Source organism: Balaenoptera acutorostrata, chromosome 7 (genome assembly GCF_949987535.1).
Source record: "Balaenoptera acutorostrata chromosome 7, mBalAcu1.1, whole genome shotgun sequence".
NCBI classification, from domain to species: Eukaryota; Metazoa; Chordata; class Mammalia; order Artiodactyla; family Balaenopteridae; genus Balaenoptera; species Balaenoptera acutorostrata.
Window position 1 is genome coordinate 58,492,871 of NC_080070.1, and position 17,230 is coordinate 58,510,100.

Sequence of the window (17,230 nt, forward strand, 5' to 3'; positions counted from 1 at the left end):
TTTTGAGAAATTTTCAAGTGCTCTTTCCTTGTACGAGAAAACGTAAATGACTAAACTATTGATTTTAGGAAGTCAACCTCTGTAAGAACAAATAAACTTTATGAAAATAAATGATATAAAAATGGATGAAATTTTAATTTTCCCTTAATATTCCAAATATTTGTACTTAAATGAAAATTCAATTTTATTATTAGATTCACTAATACGTACTTTTTGAGTACAAAAAAGGAAACTCTTGACTTTTTGCATATAAGGCACTATACTAATTTGGAGAACATTGATAATACCATTGAAAATCTGACATACAAAGTTATAGCAATACTCTCCCCTTCAGAGACTCCCTTAAACTATAAAACTAAGACATTATAAAGGACTGTCCAGTGATAAAGAACATTTTTGACGTCATATTGCAAAATTTATCTATATTCCAGCAACAAAAGACTCCCTAGACCAGTTTCACTGTATTTAATATAAACATCAGACTTCACAAAGTGACCTCTACCATGGCTCAAAATAGTTGGCATTTACTTCCCCAGTGCCATGTATGATATTAGCAAGCACAACACAACTATTATTGACTGAAAATAAACTCTTGTATCTTTAGAGAAAATAGAAATTATGATGTACTTTGAACAGACTTTACGAACTACGTTTGGGGCTTCAAATTTCTAAGATTTTTTAAAAGAAAAAACAAACTGATACTCAATATTCCAAAATACAAAAAAATTTCCGAATTACCCATGGTCTTTACAACATACTACCAATGGAGAAAAGTAAATTTGTGAAAGAAAGAAAGTCTTAACGGATAATAACTGCTTTAGCTACTTATGAACATGCTATTTCTCTAAAGTTAATTTTATTTTAGTAGAATTCTTCAAATGAATTGTCTCTAAGTTCTTCTTAAAGCCAATTACAAAAAGTTACTTAGGAAATGACAGCAGTCCCATTGTTATAAAATTAAGTGCGAAAAAAAAAAAAAAGAAAAAAAAAATTAAGTGCGGCACTGACACAAAGGATACTTTCAAAGCCCAGAAAAATGCACAAAGATAAAAAAGCCAGTTACGGTCATTGCTAAATTTTCCTAAAAATTTCAAAACCTAAACAGCTATATAGGCTTGAATTTGACAACATAAACACTGGAACAACAATCACAACTATGGGAAACTCAAACATTTAAAAAATTTACAAACTGTATATTTCAAATATGCGGAATATGAACAATATTAGGGATAAATGTAAATAACAATCACATTTACTATGAAAACTATACCATAAGACACCAGTAAGTGCAAAGCTCTAAACTACTGAAGAAGGCTAAAACTTAAGTTGTTTATTTAGCTAATTTGTTCTTAAAATTTAAGGAATAAAGTTTTTAAAAAAAATTCCTGTCTCTTGGATATAAATAAAACAAAAGACTTTTAAAACTCATAAATAGGAAGAATGGAAAGAGAACACCTGGTGAAAATAATGATGACATAAAAACAGTGGGAATGTTGGAGAAAGACTTTAAACTCTAAGGTTAAAGAGAATGAGGGAGAAATACTAAAATAGAGAAAAAAATTTTTAATTGAACTAGCCATTGGGCAAAGAGAAAGGCTAAAGGCATTTTGGAGAAATAATACTTTTAAACACATTTCTCCCGATTGTGTACAAAATATTTTTTGTCAGCTTGGAATCTCACCTTTTTCCATATTTCATAAGATAGGTAAAAAATAGGTAGAGCTAACAGTTTGCCACAATATCTTTAATTAAAACAGCCCAAAACTATGTTCAAAAATTGTTTTAAGTTTCACTGTAAGCGGTCACAAATTCATGACCTACAAGAATATTTGCCAAAGTAGAATGCATTAAAGAGTGTTGAACTTATATATAAACTCTGTAAAAAGAAGAGATTCATTAAGTTTTTAGAATGTCTTAACTTTCTTAATGAGTGCTACTCACAATAATTTTTGTCCTAAGAAAACAAAACCCATCTATTTATTGAACCTCACTTCTCCTAATTGATCCTGTTTCTTTGCTGGAACAAAGTGTGTTATTGTTTAAAATTCTGAGCTGTTCTTCAATTATCTGAGTGAATCTACAGCCTAAAGCAAATATTTACTTTATGCCTACAATTTAATAAAAAGGTAGCTAGAACAAACTTCATGCAGTGCCTTACCTAAGAGAAGGAGGTATATTTTGCACTGAAAGACCCCAACCGTGCTGCTGAAGGGCTCCATGAAAGCATCCTGTCCCATGCATACAGTGCCCTGTTCCTGGTGGCAACTTGGTTCATGGACCAGCAGCTGCTGGTTTATTTGCCAGGGAAATCAGCAGTGAGGTAACATACCCTAGCCTGCCTCTTGCTTCTGTGATTTGAATACAGAATGAATGTGTATACAAAGGACACAGGGAGTGGGAACACCTGTTATATGCTCTGCAAAAAAACAGGCTTGTGACTTTCAGAACAGCTTCTTCGCAATTATCAGTAATTGTCAGCATATTTCATGAATTATTCTTAGTTATTAATAATCACATGAAGGAAAACATCCTTTTGGGTGACTCTAATGAAACCCAGTATGCTTTCATAATGAGAGCATATTGTGAAATTTCCTGAAAAACAAAAGCGGGTTTCCTATCATGTAAAACGATGCCATTATTTTGAAATTAAAATTTTTTTCTATGAAAATCGCAGTATTTCATATATCTGCTAAACAGTTATAAATCACCATGAAGTCACTAAGTCACATGTAAAAGTTATACCAAAGAAAATAGAGCACCTTAATGTCTTTAAATGTGTATTTTTCTATGTAGTATTTCCTGTTACAAACGTCTGCCATGGTTTTATTGAATCTATGGATTCATGTAATTTTTAAAAGCAAACCACAGGTGTGTTTCCAAGTGACACTGAATCATGGACCATGTGTAATTATAAATAAAAGCTTAAACCAAAAGATAATATCTGAGGTCACATTTTCACAGCTGAAGCACAGAGTAAGTGAACCAACGGCTCAGAGACAATATTGCCTCTTACAGTGGTATCTGGGCTACAGATTTTCTGCCTGGCCTTTTCACTGCCATGGCAGCAGGCAGTCTGTGCACTTCCGCTTAATTTACTAAGTTATAAGTTAACCCCTATTTCATTTCATCTACTGCAAGAAGGTTCTAGTCCAAGCCTTTGCTATATAAAATAAAAATCTGCATCTAATCAAGCAAAATTCCTTGCATAAATCATTTTTTTAAAGTAAAGGCTCACTGAAGAAGTTCAGTGATAATCGGGGAAGGAAGAATATTCCTCAAGTGTAATTAAAGGTAAAAAAAGGAATGATAGTTATTTTGGAGTTCAAGTTTGGAAACACTTTTAGCATTAAAGCTTCCAGAACTGTTTCTACAGGCAAAGAAAATAAGTGACTATTGGAAAACCTGAGGCCTCTTCAGAGGTCACTTTATGACCTCTCCAAGCTTCAGAAAAATGGTAAGAGCTTCCCCCTGGTAATTATTATACCACAACTTTCTCTGTGCTATCTCTAAATCCTGCATGTGCTATTTAGAGATAGCAGCACTATTTCAGCACTTATCTCATTAACCTCAATTGATTTTATTGCATGTTTATTTTCCCTCTGGGCTCATCTAATACAAAGACTGGTCTCATTCATCGATGGATCTAGCATAGTGGTTAACTAGTATTTTTGTTAAGTTGTTCCCCCAGAAATAAACCCAAATGTTCCTTGGCCCATGTCTTCTGATTCTCAGTTGATGCTTAAGAAAATGCGTATAAATTTTAATATTGGATTGCACAAAATACAATTTGGAAAGTAATACTGAAGTTCTATATATAGCACATAGACTCCCCCTCACATCTTTTAAATCAATATTAATCTCTCATTGCTTTTATTAAATAAGCTCTTTCTAGTGCTTTTCAGACACAGTGCTGGCTCATGATAAAGTGTTTTGGGTCCTAGTCAAAGTGAGAGAAATAAAGATGATGGAGTAAGTTTTTCCTAATGTTAAATTTACTCAATTTAAAGGACTGATATTTATTCTGAGATTATTTTTCTGTTTTTTGTGTGTTATATTAAAAATATCCTTTACTTTATGACACAGCGATAACAGATGTTACATAAAAATATTAAATTCCAAAACGAATTAGGTCATCTTTTCATGTCATGGCACACAGTAAAAAAAGACAACGCCTGTCTGGCACATCCTGAGCAAGTGTTGTGACAGAAGCATGACAATGTGCCCTCTAGTGGCAGGCAGTAGGAATAAAATCTTAGCTGCTGGAGTTATTTCTGAACTCAGGATGGTTACACAGGAAGCCACACAAAATAATGTTAAAATATACCTTCATTTGATAAAGGAGGCAAGAATATACAATGGAGAAAAGACAGCCTCTTCAGTAAGTGGTGCTGGGAAAACTGGACAGGTACATGTAAAAGAATGAAATTAGAACACTCCTTAACACCATACACAAAAATAAACTCAAAATGGATTCAAGACCTAAATGTAAGGCCAGACACTATAAAACTCTTAGAGGAAAACATAGGCAGAACACTCTATGACATAAATCACAGCAAGATCCTTTTTGACCCACCCCCTAGAGAAATGGAAATAAAAACAAAAATAAACAAATGGGACCTAATGAAATTTAAAAGCTTTTGCACAGCAAAGGAAACCATAAACAAGACAAAAAGTCAACCCTCAGAATGGGAGAAAATATTTGCAAATGAAGCAACTGACAAAGGATTAATCTCCAAAATTTACAAGCAGCTCATGCAGCTCAATATCAAAAACACAAACAACCCAATCCAAAAATGGGCAGAGACCTAAATAGACATTTCTCCAAAGAAGACATACAGATGGCCAACGAACACATGAAAGAATATGCAACATCATTAATCATCAGAGAAATGCAAATCAAAACTACAATGCGTGTGCCTCTGAGGTGGGAGAGCCAACTTCAGGACACTGGTCCACAAGAGACCTCCCAGCTCCACGTAATACCAAACGGCAAAAATCTCCCAGAGAGCTCCATGTCAACACCAAGACCCAGTTTCACTCAACGACCAGCAAGCTACAGTGCTGGACACCCTATGCCAAACAACTAGCAAGACAGGAACACAGCCCCATCCATTAGCAGAGAAGCTGCCTAAAATCACAATAAGGCCACAGACACCCCAAAACACACCACCAGACGTGGACGTGCCCACCAGAAAGACAAGATCCAGCCTCATCCACCAGAACACAGGCACTAGTCCCCTCCACCAGGAAGCCTACACAACCCACTGAACCAACCTTAGCCACTGGGGACAGATACCAAAAACAACAGGAACTACGAACCTGCAGCCTGTGAAAAGGAGACCCCAAACACAGTAAGATAAGCAAAGCAAAATGAGAAGACAGAAAAACACACAGCAGATGAAGGAGCAAGGCAAAAACACACCAGACCTAACAAATGAAGAGGAAATAGGCAGTCTACCTGAAAAAGAATTCAGAATAATGATAGTAAAGATGATCCAAAATCTTGGAAATAGAATAGACAAAATGGAAGAAACATTTAACAAGGACGTAGAAGACCTAAAGAGGAACCAAGCAATGATGAAAAACACAATAAATGAAATTAAAAATACTCTAGAAGGGATCAATAGCAGAATAACTGAGGCAGAAGAACAGGTAAATGACCTGGAAAATAAAATAGTGGAAATAACTACTGCAGAGCAGAATAAAGAAAAAAGAATGAGAAGAACTGAGGACAGTCGCAGAGACCTCTGGGACAACATTAAACGCACCAACATTCGAATTATAGGGGTCCCAGAAGAAGAAGAGAAAAAGAAAGGGACTGAAAAAATATTTGAAGAGATCATAGTTGAAAACTTCCCTAATATGGGAAAGGAAATAGTTAATCAAGTCCTGGAAGCACAGAGAGTCCCATACAGGATAAATCCAAGGAGAAACACGCCAAGACACATATTAATCAAACTATCAAAAATTAGATATAAAGAAAACATATTAAAAGCAGCAAGGGAAAAACAACAAATAACACACAAGGGAATCCCCATAAGGTTAAGAGCTGATCTTTCAGCAGAAACTCTGCAAGCCAGAGGGAGTGGCAGGATATACTTAAAGTGATGAAGGAGAAAAACCTACAACCAAGATTACTCTACCCAGCAAGGATCTCATTCAGATTTGATGGAGAAATTAAAACCTTTACAGACAAGCAAAAGCTGAGAGAGTTCAGCACCACCAAACCAACTTTACAACAAATGCTAAAGGAACTTCTCTAGGCAAGAAACACAAGAGAAGGAAAACACCTACAATAACAAACCCGAAACATTTAAGAAAATGGGAATAGGAACATACATATCGATAATTACCTTAAATGTAAATGGATTAAATGCTCCCACCAAAAGACACAGACTGGCTGAATGGATACAAAAACAAGACCCGTATATATGCTGTCTACAAGAGACCCACTTCAGACCTAGGGACACATACAGAATGAAAGGGAGGGGATGGAAAAAGACATTCCATGCAAATGGAAATCAAAAGAAAGGTGGAGTAGCAATTCTCATATCAGACAAAATAGACTTTAAAATAAAGACTATTACAAGAGACAAAGAAGGACACTATATAATGATCAAGGGATCGTTCCAAGAAGAAGGTATAACAATTGTAAATATTTATGCACCCAACATAGGAGCACCTCAATACATAAGGCAAATACTAACGGCCATAAAAGGGGAAATCGACAGTAACACAATCATAGTAGGGGACTTTAACACTCCACTTTCACCAATGGACAGATCATCCAAAATGAAAATAAATAAGGAAACACAAGCTTTAAATGATACATTAAAGAAGATGGACTTAATTGATACTTATAGGACATCCCACCCCAAAACAACAGAATACACATTTTTCTCAAGTGCTCATGGAACATTCTCCAGGATAGATCATATCTTGGGTCACAAATCAAGCCTTGGTAAATTTAAGAAAACTGAAATTGTATCAAGTATCTTTTCCGACCACAATGCTATGAGACTAGATATCAATTACAGGAAAAGATCTGTAAAAAATACAAACACATGGAGGCTAAACAATACACTACTTAATAACAAAATGATCACTGAAGAAATCAAAGGGGAAATAAAAAAATACCTAGAAACAAATGACAATGGAGACACGACGACCCAAAACCTATGGGATGCAGCAAAAGCAGTTCTAAGAGGGAAGTTTATAGCAATACAAGCCTACCTCAAGAAACAGGAAACATCTCGAATAAACAACCTAACCTTGCACCTAAAGCAATTAGAGAAAGAAGAACAAAAAAACCCGAAAGTTAGCAGAAGGAAAGAAATCATAAAGATCAGATCAGTGATAAATGAAAAAGAAATGAAGGAAACAATAGCAAAGATCAATAAAACTAAAAGCTGGTTCTTTGAGAAGATAAACAAAATTGATAAACCATTAGCCAGACTCATCAAGAAAAAAAGGGAGAAGACTCAAATCAATAGAATTAGAAATGAAAAAGGAGAAGTAACAATGGACACGGCAGAAATACAAACGATCACGAGAGATTACTACAAGCAACTATATGCCAATAAAATGGACAACCTGGAAGAAATGGACAAATTCTTAGAAATGCACAACCTGCCAAGACTGAACCAGGAAGAAATAGAAAATATGAACAGACCAATCACAAGCACTGAAATTGAAACTGTGATTAAAAACCTTCCAACAAACAAAAGCCCAGGACCAGATGGCTTCACAGGTGAATTCTATCAAACATTTAGAGAAGAGCTAACACCTATCCTTCTCAAACTCTTCCAAAATATTGCAGAGGGAGGAACACTCCCCAACTCATTCCATGAGGCCACCATCACCCTGATACCAAAACCAGACAAAGATGTCACAAAGAAAGAAAACTACAGGCCAGTATCACTGATGAACATAGATGCAAAAATCCTCAACAAAATACTAGCAAACAGAATCCAACAGCACATTAAAAGGATCATACACCATGATCAAGTGGGGTTTATTCCAGGAATGCAAGGATTCTTCAATATACGCAAACCAATCAACGTGATACACCATATTAACAAACTGAAGGAGAAAAACCATATGATCATCTCAATAGATGCAGAGAAAGCTTCCGACAAAATTCAACACCCATTTATGATAAAAGCCCTGCAAAAAGTAGGCATAGAGGGAACTTTCCTCAACATAATAAAGGCCATATATGACAAACCCACAGCCAACATTGTCCTCAATGGTGAAAAACTGAAACCATTTCCACTAAGATCAGGAACAAGACAAGGTTGCCCACTCTCACCACTATTATTCAACATAGTTTTGGAAGTGTTAGCCACAGCAATCAGAGAAGAAAAAGAAATAAAAGGAATCCAAATCGGAAAAGGAGAAGTAAAGCTGTCACTGTTTGCAGATGACATGATATTATACATAGAGAATCCTAAAGATGCTACCAGAAAACTACTAATCAATGAATATGGTAAAGTAGCAGGATACAAAATTAATGCACAGAAATCTCTTGCATTCCTATACACTAATGATGAAAAATCTGAAAGTGAAATTAAGAAAACACTCCCATTTACCACTGCAACAAAAAGAATAAAATATCTAGGAATAAACCTACCTAAGGAGACAAAAGACCTGTATGCAGAAAATTATAAGACACTGATGAAAGAAATTAAAGATGATACAAATAGATGGAGAGATATACCATGTTCCTGGATTGCAAAAATCAACATTGTGAAAATGACTCTACTACCCAACGCAATCTACAGATTCAATGCAATCCCTATCAAACTACCACTGGCATTTTTCACAGAACTGGAACAAAAAATTTCACAATTTGTATGGAAACACAAAAGATCCTGAATAGCCAAAGCAATCTTGAGAATGAAAAATGGAGCTGGAGGAAATCAGGCTCCCTGACTTCAGACTATACTACAAAGCTACAGTAATCAAGACAGTATGGTACTGGCACAAAAACAGAAACATAGATCAACGGAACAGGATAGAAAGCCCAGAGATAAACCCACGCACATATGGTCAGCTTATCTTTGATAAAGGAGGCAAGCATATACAGTGGAGAAAAGACAGCCTCTTTGATAAGTGGTGCTGGGAAAACTGGACAGGTACATGTAAAAGTAAGAAATTAGAACACTCCCTAACACCATACACAAAAATAAACTCAAAATGGATTCAAGACCTAAATGTAAGGCCAGACACTATAAAACTCTTAGAGGAAAACATAGGCAGAACACTCTATGACATAAATCACAGCAAGATCCTTTTTGACCCAGCTCCTAGAGAAATGGAAATAAAAATAAAAATAAACAAATGGGACCTAATGAAACTTAAAAGCTTTTGCACAGCAAATGAAACCATAAACAAGACAAAAAGACATCCCTCAGAATGGGAGAAAATATTTGCAAATGAAGCAACTGACAAAGGATTAATCTCCAAGATTTACAAGCAGCTCATGCAGCTCAATAACAAAAAACAAACAACCCAATCCAAAAATGGGCAGAAGACCTAAATAGACATTTCTCCAAAGAAGATATACAGATTGCCAACAAAACATGAAAGAATGCTCAACATCATTAATCATTAGAGAAATGCAAATCAAAACTACAATGAGATATCATCTCACACCGGTCAAAATGGCCATCATCAAAAAATCTAGAAATAATAAATGCTGGAGAGGGTGTGGAGGAAAGGGAACACTCTTGCACTGTTGGTGGGAATGTAAATTGATACAGCCACTATGGAGAACAGTATGGAGGTTCCTTAAAAAACTAAAAATAGAACTATCATATGACCCAGCAATCCCACTACAGGGCATATACCCTGAGAAAACCATAATTCAAAAAGAGTCATATACCAAAATGTTCATTGCAGCTCTATTTACAATAGCCAGGACATGGAAGCAACCTAAGTGTCCACCATCGGATGAATGGATAAAGAAGATGTGGCACATATATACAATGGAATATTACTCAGCCATAAAAAGAAACGAAATTGAGTTATTTGTAGTGAGGTGGATGGAGTTAGAGTCTGTCATACAGAGTGAAGTAAGTCAGAAAGAGAAAAATACCGTATGCTAACACATATATATGGAATCTAAGGTAAAAAAAAAAAAGGTCATGAAGAACCTAGTGGCAAGACGGGAATAAAGACACAGACCTACTAGAGAATGGACTTGAGGACATGGGGGGGGGAAGGGTAAGCTGGGACAAAGTGAGAGAGTGGCATGGACATATATACACTACCAAACATAAAATAGATAGCTAGTGGGAAGCAACCGCATAGCACAGGGAGATCAGCTCTGTGCTGTGACCACCTAGAGGGGTGGGATAGGGAGGGTGGGAGGGAGGGAGAGGCAAGAGGGAAGAGATATGAGAACATATGTATATGTATAACTGATTCACTTTGTTATAAAGCAGAAACTAACACACCATTGTAAAGCAATTATACTCCAATAAAGATGTTAAAAAACAAACAAACAAACAAACAAACAAAACCTACAATGCGATATCATCTCACACCAGTCAGAATGGCCATCATCAAAAATCTACAAACAATAAATGCTGGAGAGGGTGCGGAGAAAAGGGAACCCTCTTGCACTGTTGGTAGAATGTAAATTGATACAGCCAATATGGAGAACGGTATGGAGGTTCCTTAAAAAACTAAAAATAGAACTACCATATGACCCAGCAATCCCACTACTGGGGATATATCCTGAGAAAACCATAATTCAAAGAGTGACATATACCACAATGTTCATTGCAGCTCTATTTACAATAGCCAGGACATGGAAGCAACATAAGTATCCGTCGACAGATGAATGGATAAAGAAGATGTGGCACATATATACAATGGAATATTACTCAGCCATATAAAGAAATGAAATTGAGTTATTTGTAGTGAGGTGGATGGACATAGAGTCTGTCACACAGAGTGAAGTAAGTCAGAAAGAGAAAAACAAATACCGTATGCTAACACATATATATGGAATCTAAAAAAAAAAAAAAAGTCAGGAAGAACCTAGGGGCAGGATGGGAATAAAGACGCAGAGCTACTAGAGAATGGACTTGAGGACATGGGGAGGGGGAAGGGTAAGCTGGGACAAAGTGAGAGAGTGGCATGGACATATATACACTACCAAATGTAAAATAGATAGCTAGTGGGAAGCAGCCACATAGCACAGGGAGATCACCTCAGTGCTCTGTGACCACCTAGAGGGGTGGGATAGGGAGGGTGGGAGGGAGACGCAAGAGGGAGGGGATATGGGAACATATGTATATGTATAGCTGATTCACTTTGTTCTAAAGCAGAAACTAACACACCATTGTAAGCAATTATACTCCAATAAAGATGTTAAAATATATATAACTTCAATTGCTTTCCATTTTTACATGATTATTAAAGATGGTTTAAATTGTTTTATCATTATAAGAAATTTCCCACCATCAACATCTCACATCTCACCTGTAACCTACTGAGGGGCTCTGCTTTACCATACTGTTCAGGAGCTTGTTTATTGATCTTAGTTATATTTGCATTTGAAGTGAAAAAACTGATTACATTAAGCAATCTATATCCATGGTGACTAAACTGCAAACAATGCAAGAAGCTACTGGGGGTAGTGTGTGTGTGTTTGTGTGTGTGTGTGTGTGTGTGTGGGTTTGGGTGGGGGTGAGTGCAAGGCTTTTTTGTCACTTCTCAACTCACACTGTAGTTTACTGTCAAGTTCGTTTAAATTTTAAGTAAGGCTGGTCTTGCTTTATAAAGCAAAGAGTCTGCCATATGCATTTCAAACATCCACATTCATTATTTACTAGTAGCATATGAGTGCTTTGGAATGGTAGGAAGAATTGGGAATGACAGGTGGTGACATGCCAATGCCAAAGTCAACATAGGACAGTGGGGAGTGAGAAGAACTGGGGAAAGAAAGCCCTGTCTTATGTTCTAATTCGATAGGTCTTCGGAAAGATTAGAGTTTACAGGGAAGAGCTGGCTGCTAGAGAAGACCATCATAATCGCCTATGCCTGTGCTAGTGTTCACTCCTACTACATACAGTGCTGCCTCCCAGAAGCCCTAATCTACTGATACGGCTGCTAAATGATTCTACAGCAATGTTTTCCTTCCTGGGCCCTTCTCCAGGTCACTGCTTTACCTTTGGCAAGCGTCCTGTTTTCTACTACTGCTTGCTCAGGAAGTGTAGTTACGTCATCCTGGGGAGGCCACATCTTTCTGCTGCTTTGATATTTATAGGATGACTAGAAATGTATCTTCCTAATCAAACCAGGATCTCAGCTCTTATTTAAGCTTCCAGGGGCTCCTCCTATTTGGGCCATCAGAAATATGTCCTTATCTTACTTTACTGCTAACGGTACTGCCCCGAATCAGATCAACTTACTTAATTCTTAGCCCGGATGTTCCAATCTACAAAAATGGGGCTGGCACCCCTTTACCAAGGGACAGCTGTCCAACAGGTTCTCCTCAAGACTTACTGGCAGGCCATCCACACCCTCCACTAGTTTGCTCTGGCCTACCACTAATGACCCTCAGGCAACTGTGAAAGTTCTAAGTCTCATATATGTATTTTTGAAAAATGGAAATGAAATGACATGCTTCACCTTTTAAAAAGTGCTCTTTAGGGCTCTAGGTTTTTGTTTTTTACTTTAGGGAGTTAAAAAGGTAGCATGGGTGGCTCAGTTATTTTCTATAGTGTTAGGGTATGCTGAATTAGAAAATATATTTTATTTAGGCAACAGCACTGATTCACTTTACATGCTTCCAATATTATAGTTACAGCCTTTGAACTTTTAGAGGCCTGGTTGTCTACTTCGTTTTAGTTAATAAGAAGTAAACTAAAATGTAGAGTATTAGAGTTAAGCAAAGTTGTAACGCCTTCTTGCCTCTTCAGGGTCAAGTAGATACAGAAAACACTCGTTTCCCCAGTTTGGCGGATAGGAAAAAAACAAATACACAAAATGAAAAAAGCTTTTTTTTTTTTTGGTCACCTGCAACTTTGTGTACTGAGGGGAAAAATTCTGGGTTTGGGTCTGGATTCTAGTCCTGTGACCTCAGAACCTTAGATGGATTCATTTTCTCACTCTAAAGAGTAGATTTTAAATGCTAGAGCTGGTTGCCTATAAGAATCCCTTGACCTTAAACAAGAACTCCCACAAAGATGATAACAATAACAATGGCATCCTCCTCAGGTGAATCTGAACAGTCAAGTTTGAGAACTACTGGACTTGGATCACCCCTAATATATGCTTTTCAACTAAATTGTAAACTCCTTAAAGGTCAAAACTGTATTTTATTAATCTTTAGTGCTTAGGATAGTGTTGACTAGTGCCCAACAATCAACAAATGTTTACTGAATTGGGTTTCATTTTATATGCTAATATGGTCAGCAGTTTCTGTCTCTTTGATACTTTCAGGGACTTCTAAATACGGAAGACTTTCACACAGTAAGAACTGTCTGGCAATTAAGATTAGAGCAGGTAAAGAATGAACTAAACTAAGGTTGCCCAAAAGGTACTGAAATTTCTTCATGGGGTTAGAAGTAACAGAGTCAGAAAACCATATAGGTAAGCATATCATTTTAAAAGGAATTGTCAAGCACAATGACAGAACTATGAATAGGGTGGTTCTGTTGGAGCAGAAAACTGGGCAGAATTATGACTATAATGCTTTATAATCGTAAGGTGCTTTACAATTTATAAATTGCATTCACTTACATGCTCTCACTTATCCTTACAAAACCCTAAGTCAAATATTACAACCTCATTTGTAAAAAATTCATAAGACAAGATGCTGAGAGGTCAAAAACTAGAATTTCAGAGTTGCGAATAACCTCTATATTAGTGTCCCCCATTTACACACCACTTTTATTATTTTTGCCATATCTGACTACCACCCACAACTGTTGTTTATCTAATATTTTTCATTAGTTTGCAAACTTTGACATTTCTTTAGTTGTCCTAAGAAATATCTTTGAAATCACGGGTCTGTGTTTCATTATTTTCTAATAAACATTAATTAAAATAAATGCGAAAAGAAAATCCTTGGTAGCCTTACTTAAAACATCTGGATAAACAGCCCTTCAGTTTCTGCTTGCATATCTGCAGTAACCTTAGGCAAGTTACTTAATTTCTCCGTACCTCAGATTCCTCATCTTTAAAATGGGGATAATAGTACCAACTCCATATGACGCATTCATACCATTAAATTAAAAAAAAAAGACTGTCATTCATACCATTAAATTAAAAAAAAAAGACTCATTCATACCATTAAAAATAAAAAAGCTTGTGTGGATAAATGAGATACCAAACGTAAAGCTATTAGGAGAGTTTTTGACAGGTAGTAAGCTCTCAGTAAATGTTAGCTATTGTTAATTGTTAGCTCTGGGTCTCTTTTTTTTTTTTTTTTTTTCTGGTATTCTCATAACTGGAAAGTTCTTTCTTAAATGGAGCCCCAAACCACTCCCCTATTGCTTTCCCCAGTTTAGCTAAACTGCTAAAAGTTGAAAAGAGGACATTAAAGTGATATGTGTACTTATTGTTATATTTTCCATCTTGACTTGCCTTAGATTACACAGGTGGTAAAATGATAGGTGGGGATTAAATCCTTCCGTTTTAGTTTTCTGCTCTGGATGCCAATACTGAGGAAAAACAGCCCTAACCTGGACAGCCGCCATTGGACAACTTGGACCACTCTCTTCCTCAGGCCAAGCCCTGTGCCACCTGGGGAGTGCCAAGTTCTCAGGTCACCTCTTTGGAGCCGTCCCGTCCTTGGCGTTGCAGTCCCTTCGCGTGAGTCTGTCGTCCTCTCACTCCGCCCCTCAAGACCAGGTGGGGTTTCCTCCACCACACTCCTCGGGGGGGGGGTCATGTCAGCCTGGTTTATATACTGTCTTCTCAGCGTTTGTTCCTGTTGCTCAATGTCTCGTCACTTATGAGTTAGGTTTTCGCCTCGCCGGAGCAGCTACCGAGAGCAAGTACCTCTTTAAAGACCTGCGACCGCCGTGCTCTCTCAGAGCGAGATTTGTGGGCTTAACCGACGCGTCAGCTGCTTTCCTTGCCGGGAAATGTAGTACCTGGGCCGTCCTCTCGCCTCCATTGCAGGTGCCGACGGCAGCCGGGGGACTACAATTCCCAGCATGCTCGGGGAAAGGAAGGGAAACCCAGCTCGGCAGCTCCACGTGACCACTCACTATGGCTTCCCTGTGTCGGTACCGGCTGTCTGGTAGTTCTGTGTGATTTGTTAGTTCTCTGCAGCAAGGTGCCCCCTCACGAATTCGACATGCAAAGAATCAAATCTCTTATGACCCGGCAGGTAAGTCGCAGAGGCTGAAGCAAAGGTCTCCTTCATTTCTCCTGGGATAGGAGCCGAGATGTTCTGTCCCTGGGCCGCAGGCAGGCAGATAACCAAATTAAAGGTTGTGGCAGGTGTCAGGGGCACCATAAAGCTCGAGCACACCCTGGAAAACTCATCTAAGCCTCCAGGTTCGGAGCCCTGCTCAGGTGGATCCCGGTGACCCAGAAACATTCCTTTAGATGAGGTCAATGAGGAAGTCGGAGGCTACATTTGTTCGTCCTTTTCTCCCTTTTGCCAGCTTTCCAGTGATAGCCCTAACTACCCTGCAGGGTTCCCTTTATCCAAGCTGCCCATCGTCTGTGAGGGTGGCCTGGGTAGGGAAGTGAGGTCTGTGCAATAGAGATGACTAGAAAGAGTGAAAAAAGCAGATAATTTGAAGACAGAATTGATAGCTTTATGACTTTGGGCAAGTCCCTAAATCTAGTAGCTTTAAGTTTCCGGATGTGAAAATGAGAATAAAAATTATTTTTGTTCATCGTGTCTCACAGTTCTGTTATCGGAGTCATCAGTAAGTTAGTGTATGTGAAATGATACTTAAAAAAAATCATTGTCATGGCAAAATAATGGTCTTTTATTTTTTGCCAGAATGCTAATTCATGAATAAAAACTTTGGCTGTTTTCTGTCTCATCTCATAAATATTAGGGACTTCCTAATAATGTGTCAGCTTCCTTCAAATCAGAAGTGGCAAAAACTTACTTTTATGTACTTATTGATTATGGTTTGGTTTTAGATACCTTTATTTATTTCAACTCTAATATTTTACTAGAATTGGCCATTCTTTATTGTTTTTATATGAGAGAAGGGTAATTTAGATTAAAGTTTTAAATCAGTGTGGTTTTGAGAACTTTGGAGAATGTGGAGGATGATCATTTAGTGAAAGGTTCATTTGTGAATTTTTTTGTTGTTGATTAAAAAAAGACTACAAATGCCAAATTAAATTCTTATTTGATAGTTTAGAATTTGAGAGATAGCTGAATAGATTACAAATTGTAGATCTCTGGTGAAGAATACATGAATCCTATGTGTTTATTTTACTTCTGTCAAATTATATTGTTAATGTCATGAAAATAAAATTTAGAAGTTCTGTGAATAATAAAAGATTTAATTAAGTGTGTAATAACAGTTGGCAGTCCCTCACATTTGTTGAGTCCTGGTCTTATGCTTCATAACACTTCTTTTTTGAGGATGGGTTTGAGTCCTGCTCCATCCTGTAGTAGCTGTGTGACCTTGAGCAACTTACCTAACTTTTTTGAGCATCTGTTTTCACATCTTTAAAATAGGAATGATAACATGTATCACATGGGGCTTTCCTAGTGGTGATGTGTATATGATATGATCAAAGTAAAGAGATAAAGGAGTTACCACAGTTCCTGGGCCTTATCAAAGAAGTGCCTGATCATAGAGATCATCTCAGTGATTGAATTGATGGTTGGAAAGCGGGAATACTGGAAGCCGGCAGTAATTCAAACAGTAGTTGATTTCAGGCTGACTTTGGTATCCGTTTGATTTTTTTTTTAAATAAATTTAGTTATTTATTTATTTTTGGCTGCGTTGAGTCTTCGTTGCTGCACATGGGCTTTCTCTAGTTGCGGTGAGTGGGGGCTACTCTTTGTTGCGGTGCGCAGGCTTCTCATTGTGATGGCTTCTCTTGTTTCACAGCATGGGCTCTAGGTGCGCAGGCTTCAGTAGTTGTGGCACGTGGGCTCAGTACTTGTGGCTTGCGGGCTCTAGAACGCAGGCTCAGTAGTTGTGGCGCACGGGCTTAGTTGCTCTGCAGCATGTGGGATCTTCCCAGACCAGGGTTTGAACCCTTGTCCCCTGCATTGGCAGGC

The 17,230-nt window shown here is 37.5% G+C and overlaps 2 protein-coding genes across 11 annotated transcripts in view; one reads left to right on the forward strand and one right to left on the reverse strand.

The window, feature by feature from the left end:
* The window catches only part of HEPACAM2 (HEPACAM family member 2), a 54,004-nt gene extending 38,959 nt beyond the window's left edge, over positions 1–15,045 (reverse strand). For 5 of the 9 annotated variants that reach the window (XM_007195763.2, XM_007195764.2, XM_007195762.2 and 2 more), the window contains exon 1: positions 14,791–15,045. In XM_007195763.2, coding sequence (XP_007195825.1) covers positions 14,791–14,911 — 121 coding nt within the window. In that variant the 5' untranslated portion in view covers positions 14,912–15,045. Of the gene's footprint in view, positions 1–2,158; positions 2,238–14,702 lie in introns of those variants that run through there. The other 4 variants (XM_057550562.1, XM_057550561.1, XM_007195765.2 and 1 more) reach the window with 2 other exon arrangements.
* Positions 15,046–15,226: 181 nt separating this feature from the next.
* VPS50 (VPS50 subunit of EARP/GARPII complex) overlaps positions 15,227–17,230 on the forward strand; it is a 134,496-nt gene continuing 132,492 nt past the window's right edge. Inside the window, exon 1 of one of the 2 annotated variants that reach the window (XM_028162274.2) lies at positions 15,227–15,355. In XM_028162274.2, the coding sequence (XP_028018075.2) occupies positions 15,323–15,355 (33 nt within the window). In that variant the 5' untranslated portion in view covers positions 15,227–15,322. The remainder of the gene's footprint in view (positions 15,356–17,230) is intronic. The other variant, XR_009008899.1, reaches the window with a different exon arrangement.